The 11,386-nt window shown below is 38.9% G+C and overlaps 1 protein-coding gene across 4 annotated transcripts in view; it reads right to left on the reverse strand.

The window, feature by feature from the left end:
- Positions 1-1,209: 1,209 nt before the first annotated feature.
- The window catches only part of Kiaa2026 (KIAA2026 ortholog), an 87,345-nt gene continuing 77,168 nt past the window's right edge, over positions 1,210-11,386 (reverse strand). For 3 of the 4 annotated variants that reach the window (XM_031390068.1, XM_031390067.1, XM_031390066.1), the window contains 3 exons: positions 10,932-11,047; positions 7,345-7,532; positions 1,210-6,373 (listed from right to left, as the gene is read on the reverse strand). In XM_031390068.1, coding sequence (XP_031245928.1) covers positions 2,775-6,373; positions 7,345-7,532; positions 10,932-11,047 — 3,903 coding nt within the window. In that variant the 3' untranslated portion in view covers positions 1,210-2,774. Of the gene's footprint in view, positions 6,374-7,344; positions 7,533-10,931; positions 11,048-11,386 lie in introns of those variants that run through there. The other variant, XR_004123549.1, reaches the window with a different exon arrangement.

The following is an 11,386-nucleotide window of genomic DNA, read 5'->3' on the forward strand; positions in this document are numbered from 1 at the left end:
AAAAAAAAAAAAAAAAAGAAAACTAACAACAACAAAAAAATCAGCATGAAAATATGAACGAGAGAGACTGCAAAGGATGAAGTCTGAAGACCGGGTCAGCCTATTTCTTTTTAAGAGACAGAGCTTTGTGTATCTTAGGCTAGTCTCCAACTATGTATCTAGAATGGTCTTGCACTTGTGCTCTTCCTGATTTTATCTCCTCAGTGCTGGGGACTGAATCCAGGCCCTCATGAATACATGCTAGGCAAGCATTCTACTGTCTCAAGACAAAGTGAACTAGGCAGTCAGATAAGCTAGCTAGGGTTCTAGTCAACAACTATGTGTCAAGTACTGTGTGCCAGAGGCTGGGATGACGGTGACTGATGAGGTTCCCCTTCAGAACAGCAGGCATTTCCACACTGTTGTGAAGCAGGGATGTCCTCAGGCTATAAGTGACTTGCAGTATCACCATGGTAGCTGCTGTGTGTTAATGACAGGGAGACATGGAACAACTAGAACTTATAATCATGCTTTAAAGTTAGAAAAGGGAGATGATACCTCAAACTTTGAGTTATACATCATCAGTATAAAACAACTGTTTGAGACATGTCAACATTCTAGGAATACTTGTTATCCTTTCCACGTTAGTAACATCATTTTGATGTAACATGAATGGAAATGTTTAGGCCTTTTTCTCTTCTTTTTATGTATGTGGAATGTACCTGTTGCTTGTGTGCATACCTATGGAGACCAGAGGCACTGGATCCCCTGGAGCTGGAGTTATGAGCAGCTGTGAGCTGTTAGCTATGGTTGCTGGAAACTGAACTCAGGTTCTCTGGAAGAGCACCAAGTGCTCCCAACCACTAAGCCATCTCTCTAGCTCTTTTAAACAATTAAAACATTATCTTAAAATAGTATTTTGTGTGTATGTTGTGGAGGTCAGCAAGTGACTTTCACAACCCTGTTCTTTCCTTCCTTCATGTGGGCAATGGGGACTGAACTCAGGTCTTCTGGTTTGGTGGCAAGCACCCTCATTCACTGAGCAATCTCATAGGCCTAGGCCCATTTCTTCTAATATTTTAAGTTTTAGACTAGAATGCTGTGGTGAGGCTTAATATTGTAAGCTGAATGTGTATATATATATATATATATATATATATATATATATATATAAATATATATATATATAAGCGTCTCAATAAAGTAATAAAATAATAAAGCTCCAGTAAATACAAAGCTACCTTTTATTTATAATGAGGCACATTCTCAAGCACTACAAAGTCAAGCCCTGAGTCAAACCAACTGAGCCACCAAGTTTGTTTCATAATAGAATTTAAGCAGTTGCTCTCTGAGTAAAAGACGAAAGAGCACTACTATTTTCTTTTGCTTTTAATTTCAAATGACAAAGAAACTCATGTTTTTAAACATAATTTTGGAAGATCAGTAACAATGAACCAAGCCCTCAATGTAAACAGAAATGTACGTGGAGAAGGACTGTGAAGGGTAATGACATCACTCTGCATTACTTTTGCAACCTTTTTGCGAACCCAGATTATTAAAAACTAAGTTTTGCCAGAAATGGCTGGACATGTCTATGACCCCGGCACACACTAGGGAGGCTGAGGCAAGGCCAGCCTGGGCTACATAGAAAGTTTCAGGCCTGCCTAGGGGCACTTTAAAAAAGTTCTAAGATATGTGTTTTGGATGCATAGACATAAACCAAATATACTTATCTGAAAAAATAACACCCATTTCTTTTTGTTGTTACAGAATTTGGTGGTAATTTTTTTTCCTATTTTTTAAAAAATGTCTGGAACCATGAAATTCTGAATGGAAACCTCAAAACAGAAGTAAAGTAGAACACAGAGACAGAATGGGAAGCCTCAGATTCATGCCCTAGTTCTACTGCCCATAAGCCACCTAAGACTGGACATGCCACTCAGCTCCCAGGGTCATTGTGGGAATCAAATGAGATACAGGAAAGGAAGCCTCGTCAAGTGTAAAGCCTGTTGAAGTGCAATCACTTCTAGACATTTCCCAATTTTAACACAAAGTTTTAAAGGACTGTTTTCATTTACACCATGTATTCTTTCAATGGACAAAAACACATTTTAAAAATGGTATTCAAACAAAGAAATACAGCAACTCAGTTTATTATATGCAGATTCTCCTGCATTGCTGCTAACAGTTCACTGGTCCAAAATTACTAAAATACTTAAAAAACTATACATTATGTAAACAAAACATAAATAAGACAGTATTGTTCTTTGTACATATATTTAGTACAGATTATTAGGGATTTAAGGAATATGTACAATTTTACACCATAAACTGCATTTTCTTAATGCATAAATATATATATATTCTTTTTACAGAAACAAAAATGTCACTAATGACACAGAATACTACTATACTGTAGATACTCCACAACAATCCAAATTCAAGAAGAAACGTATCAATATAAGTGTGAAAAGGCTAGCTTACTTAAACTTGTCAAACTTGACTTTGTTCAATTTATGTTATATAGACAAGTAAATCTTGATGACATATTTTGAACAAAAAACCTTGGAAAACATTCTCACACCAATGAATGAAATGGTATACTTTTTTGTCTCCAATAAAACAAAGTCTTGGGCAAGGTAATGAAGATACATTAAGACACACCCCCACCCCCACACACATACACACACACATGTATGAACAGTATGTTTTCAACAGTATAATAAACAGTTAAAATTTTTATGGGAGTTAAAACAATGCCCCGTTATTTAAAAACTGGCTCAGTCAGTCTAAATTCAAGATGCAGCTGTGTCAGGCTTCTCTAAAGCAGGTGACGGAAAAGCAGGGAAGACAGAGGCAGGGTTCTGACTAGCAGATACAACTGGAGGAAGAGATGAAGACAATGAAGATACCTTAGCTGCTGGAGTATTTATGGTATTTAAAATGGCTCCTTCCGGGCTAACCAATAATTTTTTGACAGAGGTATCCAAATGAAATACCGATGTGCTACTTGGCAGTGGAGGATTACTAGAGGAAATGGCAGAAACCAAAGATGTTTTAGCTAAAAGAGTAGCTGGAGAGGACTTAATTACTGAAGTCAATGCTGCCGGTGGTGCAGGTGGAACATATACTTTAGCAGGTGTGTTTACGATGTGTGGTGTTGGATGTACTGTAGAGAGAGAACTTGGACTTCCAAGAGAGTTTACAATCTTTGTAGAGTTTCTTACAGAATGCTTTAAAGGCTGTCCACTTAAAGAACTATTTGATGTCTGTATGATCTTCTGGACAGGATTATCTACCGGTGTAGGCAGTATGCTTTGGCCACTGTTAAGAACTAAGGGAGGTCCGTATTTTGGATTAGTAGAGATAAGGAGGACATGGCTACCAGCTCCAAGACCTTGTGGAGGAACAATAAACCGGGCTCCATTCATCATGATTTGAGTTCCTGGTGCCAAAGGTGTACTTGTGTTGATAACTATTTTTTGCTGAATACAAGGCTCACTGAATGGAGTACCTGCCAGACTAGTTATACTTGACGGTGGTGAACAAGTGTGAATGGCAGAGCCACCTGCAATAGAATTGTTACTGACAGTTGTTTTTACTAATGAAGGGGACATATGCTGGTTTGGCATAGAAGTAACATTGGATATATTCATTATTTTACTTGGACTTGGTGAGGGGGATAATTCAGCTGGAGGCTTATTTGTGTTTGCATTTGTTGGCACTATAGTTGTAGTCCCTGGTGATTGAAACTGGAGAGAAGTTCGAGACTGTCTTTTAGAGAGAGATACAGGGCGTGTGGCTCCTGGTACTGTTGCTGATTGTGGAACTGTGTTGATTATTTTCGGAGATGTAGTCACCGGTGCAGGCAAGGCAACAGTCACAGGAATCTGCAAAGCTGGTGTCAAACATTTGGGAGACACTGTTGGTTGTGTCGCTGAAATGAGAAGAGATGATGCGAGGTGTCCTGTCTTTACAGTTGATATACCCACAGTGTTTCCGAGATTTGGTGAACAAAGTCTATTTGACAAAACAGGCATAATTCTGGAAGTGGTATCATTTCCACTGACTAAAACAGGAGGTCGTGTCCCAACTGAAGCAGAGGAGGTCACTGAAAGGGAACTCAAAGGTACATTTGCTCCTATTCCTGAAAACGTATTTGTAGTTCTTGCTGACTCGCTAGCAGGAGGGAGATTGTGACTTACAATATCTGAGCTTGCTGGAGCAGAGTTACTGCTTGGTGAGATGGGCGAGATGCAGCCCTTACTACTTTTGTCTTCACCTTTTGGCATTACACTTTGCAATATATTAATTGATGACATAGCTGGCAGATTTCCTGGAGGATTTATAATTGCTTGGCCTATATTTAGTCCAATTTTCACATCTTTAATCTGAGACACAGTTGGTGATGAATTTATTTTTATTGGTGCTCCTACTGTAGAGGGGATTAGTACTATTTGGGGTTGCTCTGGATTCTTAATGTATGTTTTATTCAAGGGAGAAGGAAGTGTCTGTTTCAATGATTCTGCAACAATAGTTGAGGATGAAGTGCCACCAGGAACTGGAGCATTAATAAAAACTACTTTCTGGGTAGAAACACCTGTAGATGTCGGTGCTGGTGCCATATTAACTGAAGGTACACTGCCACAAGGGAGAACAGATGGAGCTGACACCAGCATAAGTTTCTGACCTGGAGTCTCACTGAGCACATCGCCATTTACTGCTGTTGTTGCTTCTGATCTTGTAACTGGGTAACTTTTTGTGATATAATCTACTTGGTGCAGTTTAGTTGACGTATGAATAACATTTGAATTGGTTTGCCCAAAATTGCCTGTTGATATGCTAATTACACTAACTGAATTATTTGTTGTTGATGGTAGCAGTGAGCTGGAAGAAACGGAAGGCTTCAAGGGTGAAGAGGGCATGTATGATGTTTTTTCTATCATGGGGCCCACATAACCACTGCTGAAGGTTTGGCCTAATGTAGATTTGAGATTTTTCCCCATAGGTGGATGAAAGCCACATGAAATAGACACAGACGTAGGTGCTTGGCTGAAAGATGGTGGACTAGATGTAGCAGTTACTCCGGCTACTTGTGAGGAAGCAGGGCATGATGTTGATTTTGGCACAAGAAATGCCTGAAATTGAGGTCCAAAGGTGAAAACAGAACTTGAAGATAAACTGTTGGGTGAATTTTGTTCCGGATTAGTTTGTACTTTTACAACTCCAGTGTTCCCACCTCGCGTCCTAACAAGAATTGACTGTGAATCTCTTATACATACAGTTTTTAGTTCTTGCTTTGCCTCAGAAGAATCAACAGCTTGCTGTGAAAAACAGGGGAGGGAACTGCCAGGATCTGTAGATTCATTTAGTGTTGCTGCTGGCAAGAGAGGCTGAACTGTTGACGAAATGGTAGGCGACGTGTTAGGCTGGGGGAATGTGGTGGCTGAAACTGTACTCTTCACTTTTCCTGCGTCACTTTGGCTGGTCTTAACTGGTGATGTTAATGCTTTACTTACAGAGGTTACAGGTAACAAAGGCTGTGATCTAGCACTCACATTTGATGAAGGTGTAATTGTCTTATTGAGAACTGTATTAGGCAGTTGAGTAGAAACAGAGGTGACAGGAACAGATACTAAAGAGCAGCTGACACTTGTCGTCTGTGGGCAAGGGGAACAATGCTCTGTGCCTTTCTGCTGAGGTGGTGCTCTCTCTTTTCCAACTGCTTTCCCCTCTTTGTGCTGAATCACAAAATTCTTAGGGAGAATAAGAACTTGCTGCATGATCTTTTCTCCTGTTTTAGAATCCACCACAGGCTGCATCTGAATCTTGACAGAACTACTGTGAAGGTCTACTGGCAACCACTGACCACAGGGCATTTTGTATACCATCTGTAAAGGTCCTTTTGTACTGGTGAGGCAGGTCAATGCTGGCTTTATGGGGCTTGTTTCTTCAGGAGATAGAGCTGGCTTTTCCACGGCAGGGGCACTCCTACCTGTGGAAGGGGGCAGTTGATTTGTTAAGGTCACTTTGTTCCCAATATTCTTTGCAAGCAAAGCCTGAATAGGTTTGGTCCCTTTCTGGAGAGTAGACACTGGTAACGAATCCTTTGAGGCAAATGACTCTGGAAATGGCAATTCTGTAGGCTTTGATTCATTCAAACAGTCAACCTGCATGTCGACATCTAAGTTCTCAACTGCTGTCTCATGTGTGCTTAGCTTGGCTTTCTTCCTTGGGGAAAGCTCTTTTGTGCTGTCGTCTAGATAACTACTTGGTTTGGACTGTCGTTTAAGTGTCTTAGGCAGTGTCTTCGCTATATCTTTAGAAGGCAATTCTTTTTTCAACAACTTGCTTCTGGCCACAGGAAAGCCTATTTCTGATAACTTCATGTCATCTGAAAATTATAAAAACAAGCATTTTGTTTACAGAAAACAGTGATCGAGTAACACCAATTAAAAAAAGTAATTTGAGGAGGTAATTTAAAAAGCCTACTATATAAACAATCCAAAGCTTCTGCACCACTGAAGGAGGTTGACAAGCTGGCTTCTGTATCCCAAATATGCTTAAGAGCAACCTCCGCCAGTTTTGGTCTAATCCTGCTGTCTATGTGTAAGTGTTAAGGAAAAACTCATGGCTAAAAGAAGTTTAATCTGGCTAGTTTTCTTTTTCTAGATAGGGAAAACTTTATACCATACAAGAATGGTTGCTATTCTACATTATCTTTAAGGATTCTAAATCAAAACAAATGTTTAACCTTTCCTGGTTTTTTATCCTTAAATAACTTATGGTCATATCTGGTCAGAAGTAGTCTGCTTTTTCAATTCACAAAAGACATGAACTATGTTAACACATCACAAGTATTCATATCAACTTCTTACATAACTAAAGAATGCCACTGGTGAGTTAAAATGAGTCACATGCAATCAATCAGTCTAGCTTCCCATTCTTATTAGAATGATATGTTTACTTTGGTTTCAGTTGGCCATCAACCTTGGCCACACCTCATTTTAAAAATATCCTCATAATCTTAATGATTTGTCAAATTCACTTACAGTAAACTTTGGCAACAGAACTTTAGGAGTAGTAATAATAAAAAGATAATCAATGTCTTCCAAAGGGGTAACAGATTAGCAGTGCAGGATCTGTACCAAGCAATGACATACATGGAACTTCGCTTTAGGCATGGTCTCCAGAGACTCTTACAATTTAATAATAACTTCTAGGAAATTGCTTACAAGGATATGGGTATTATTTCTTTAAAGTAACAGATTTCCTCAATCATATTCACTGACCAGATTACCTTTTGCCTTCACAACAAACAGCAAATTCTCTTTATATTTTTATTTAGGAAGCTTGAATGCCTACCTGAATCCTCGTGCTCTTTCTCCAGAGTGTCTAGAGGTTCTGCTGCATCTACAGACTTACTGACTTCAGCTTTAGGAGCCTCTCTCTCAGGGTTCCCTTCACATTCATCAGTAGTCCACAGTTCTCTAGTGAAGTGACCATGATCAGGCTGTCTTCGGAAATCATCATAGTCTTTCTTCAGGCGGCTCCTGAAATATACCAATTAATTTAGCATTTTAAATTAAATATTGAAATACTTTCAATTGTCATTAAACATTTTTTTTGTGTGTTTTAAATGTATCTATTAGTTCAGTCTTGCCAATTATCCAAGAAGACAAAACATATAAGCTTAAGAAACTTAAAGGTTACATCTCTAAATTTCTGAATAAAGTTTGTACACACCATGTCTCTTAAGGGCTGTGGTTAAAATTATTTTAAAAAGGCAATAGATAACTAAAAATTCCTATCTGAATTGAAACATGGGCCTGAGTCACTGGCCTGGGGTCCACCAAGTAGCCTGGCCAGCAAGCCCCAGGGACGGATCTGCAGGTCATATACATGCTTGATTTGACATGAGTTAGCAAAGAATAACTGTGAAAACAAATTTCCCTTTTTATCTATAAGGTTAGAATAGAAAACATCTATACAATGGTCGAATGCCATCTTCACTTTCAGCTACTGACTACCTGTATTTCATGGAAGGCAATAATTGGAAAAATACTTCGTATGCTCACATCTTTGTCTTTAAATACCTTCACTTGTATTCATATTTTCCACTTCTCTACCTATGTTAACACCCCCAATTACATGCATGTTCTCTTGTCTAGTTACTACTCTGTTATTCCTCCACTTAATCCAAAACAAATTATTAAACAACAAAATTATTTAATTGAAAAAAAAAACAAATGCTTTCTCTATACCTCAATCTGTATTTCTTGGTGCTACCTCATTTCTCTACTTCATTTTATGGCAGAGGTCACAAAAGAGTACTATTTTTCAGTTCCCCATCCTAATTTTCTTCTATAGCTTCTTCTTCAACTTACCTAGTTTCTAAGACCCCTCTCTTCCTTGGTTATCCTTTTATCTTACTAAGCATTTTCCCAAAGCCCCTTCTCAAAGTGTCCTGCTCATCCACCTCACTTACAAATGCTGGAATGTCACTGTCCACATAAATTCTACTAATCTCATGGCTTTAAATATAATCAATGTTGGTAACTCCCAAATTTGTACCTCAAAACTAGGAATGCTCTTGAATTACTTATATAACTCACATTATGCCTACTCAGTACCACCAAGTAGATATCTAGAAAGTATATCAAACTTAATATGTCTAAATCTGAACTATTCAATCCCTTTCACTTCTCAAACCTGACTCTCCTTCAGTCATGCCTGTCTTAGTTAACGGAAAATCCATGATGACAGCTGTCTAGATCAAAATTTTTAGTCATGAGAATTTTACTCATAAATTTCTAACATATTTATTAGGTATTTCATTCACTGCTGGGACAGAATATTTGATAGAAAGCAACTTAAGGAAGGAAGGGGTATATTTGTCTCAGTCTGAGAGTGAATCATGGCAAAGAAGTTATGGCCACAGGAGTTTGAACTGGCTAGTTCTTGCACTAAGCATCAGAAAACAGATGAGTGATGCAGCTCAGCTCCCTTTCTCTTACCAAGTTGACAACAGCACTCACCTATCACAGACCACATAATACAATACTTAGTCAAATTTTCCAATCTTACATTGAAGCTATATCTAAATCCCAATCACTTCCTGTCACTGTCATGCATGATACTACAAGCTACTTTACAGCTATTTCAACATGGCAGCTAGAGCAAATGCTTTAAAACTTAAGGTCAGGTAGTGGTGGAGATGGTTCATATGAGTAAAGGTGCCTGCTACCAAGATTCACTTGGTAAGAAGGAAAGAATCAAGTCCTTGTACATTGTTCTCTGACCTCCACACATACACTACGGCAAACATGAGTGATTTTAGGCTACACTCCATACCCAACCTTTACACTCACAAAATCAACCAACCAACCAACCAACCAACCAACCAACCAACCAACCAACCAATCAATGTAAAAACAAAAACCAAACCAAACCAAACCAAACCAGAAGAACTTAAGGTTAGAGATATAGCTTAGTGGTGTTTGCTTAGCCATGTGCAAAGATCTGAATTCAAGTTTCAGCATTGCTAGCAAGCAAGTAAGCCCAGCAGAGATGATAATATCCTGTCTTTGTTAAAAGCCTTTGAAAAAGTTTTCACCTTGGTCCACATAAACTCTTAAATTCCTGACCTGGCTACCTTTACCTTTGTGTCTAACCACAATCTTTATCAATCACTTTTCTTTCGTTGTAACTGACTTTACGCTTCCTGTATATACCAAATACATTTCTATATTTAGAGATTATGCCTCTATTTGGTTTTTCTCTCTAATGAATATTAGAGAGAAAAATGCATTATGAGTGTACATATCAGAGTATGCTTTATGAGGAACCTTCAGTCTCAAACGAGAACTTCATATTCCCTTCCTCATGCTCTTTCCCACTAGCATTTATACATTTGATTTTGTATATTTCTTCCATTAGAAAGTAAATCAGAAAGAATGGAAACAGGCAACCACAGGAAACAGGAGGTTGGGAGGACCCTCCAGAATGCACCAGAGACTCTCAGGAATCAAAGGGAGGGACCTTAGATGAAATGCCTGACAGTAGGGAGAGGGAACATGTAGAGCCCATCTCCAGCAAAAAGAAAGGGTATCAAGCGAGGGATGGGGTTGCCATCCCACAGTTATATCTCTGACCTATAATTGCTCCTGTCTGAAAGAATTACAGGGATGGAAATGGAGAGGAACCTGAGGAAAAGAAGGTCCAGTGATAGGCCCAAGTGGGATCCAGCTCAAGGGGAGGTCCCAAGGCCTCACACTATTACTGAGGCTATGGAGCACTCACAAAAAGGGACCTATCACGACTGCCCTCCAAAAGACACAACAAGCAGCTGAAAGAGTCAGATGCAGATATTTGTACTCAACCAATGGGCAGAAGTAGCCGACCCCTGTTGTTGAATTAGGGAAAGCTGAAAGAAGCTGAGAAGAAGCGCGATCCTGTAGGAGGACCAGCAGTCTCAATAAACGTGGACCCCTGAGATCTCTCAAACACTGGGCCACCAAACAGACAGCATACACCAGCTGATACGAGGCCCCCAACACACATACAGTAGAGGACTTCTGGGTCTGTGTTCATTCAGAGATGACACACCTAACCCTCAAGAGACTGGAGGCCCCCAGGGAGTTTAGAGGTCAGGTGGGGCGTGGGTGGGAGACAGGGAGGTTGGGGAGGAGCTGTGGGGTGTGGAGCAGTTGGAGGGTCGACTGAGGGGGGGAGGGGATGGAATATAGAGTGTAAAAAATAAATTAATTTATAAAATAAAAAAATTAGAGATGCTACATATCCCCCAGCCCCCAAAAGAAAGTAAACCACAGAGATGTTTTTGTATTTGCTGAATTACAAATGAATGGAAAGAAATATAATGATTTCACTACATTTCCCAAAATCATAAATGGGGACTTAGAATAAGTTTTATATATAACAAAACTTGTTACCTGTTTCTCTGAAAAGCCTTCATTAACTTTGGTTCCCATGGTAGCAATTCATTTAAAAGGCGTATCAGTGTACTATGTAATTCTTTTACAGCTTGCCTCCGATGGTACCATTTGCCCTAAAAACATAATTTTAAGAAGTAAATTCCTTAGACTTTATCTAAAATCAATGTCAATTAAATTTTATCCTCTAATAAAAATATAACAAAGTGCCAATAATTCATCAAAAATATTTCTTCCCCAAAAATTTACAAAAAGAGGAAATACTTTGTAAGAAACCTGAGTATGTTTAGCGACTTTCAATTCTATACTCGAAAAGCCAAACACATATTATTTAAGTAGAAAAATCAAGTTTAAAAATGGTCTAGTTATGTTAGTTGTAAATACCTTAATAAATCATTTACTAAATGTATGTAGTGTCTTGGGTTTAATCCCCAGTGCCAATGTAGGCAGAAAAA

This window comes from Mastomys coucha, unplaced genomic scaffold, assembly GCF_008632895.1.
Source record: "Mastomys coucha isolate ucsf_1 unplaced genomic scaffold, UCSF_Mcou_1 pScaffold21, whole genome shotgun sequence".
NCBI classification, from domain to species: domain Eukaryota; kingdom Metazoa; phylum Chordata; class Mammalia; order Rodentia; family Muridae; genus Mastomys; species Mastomys coucha.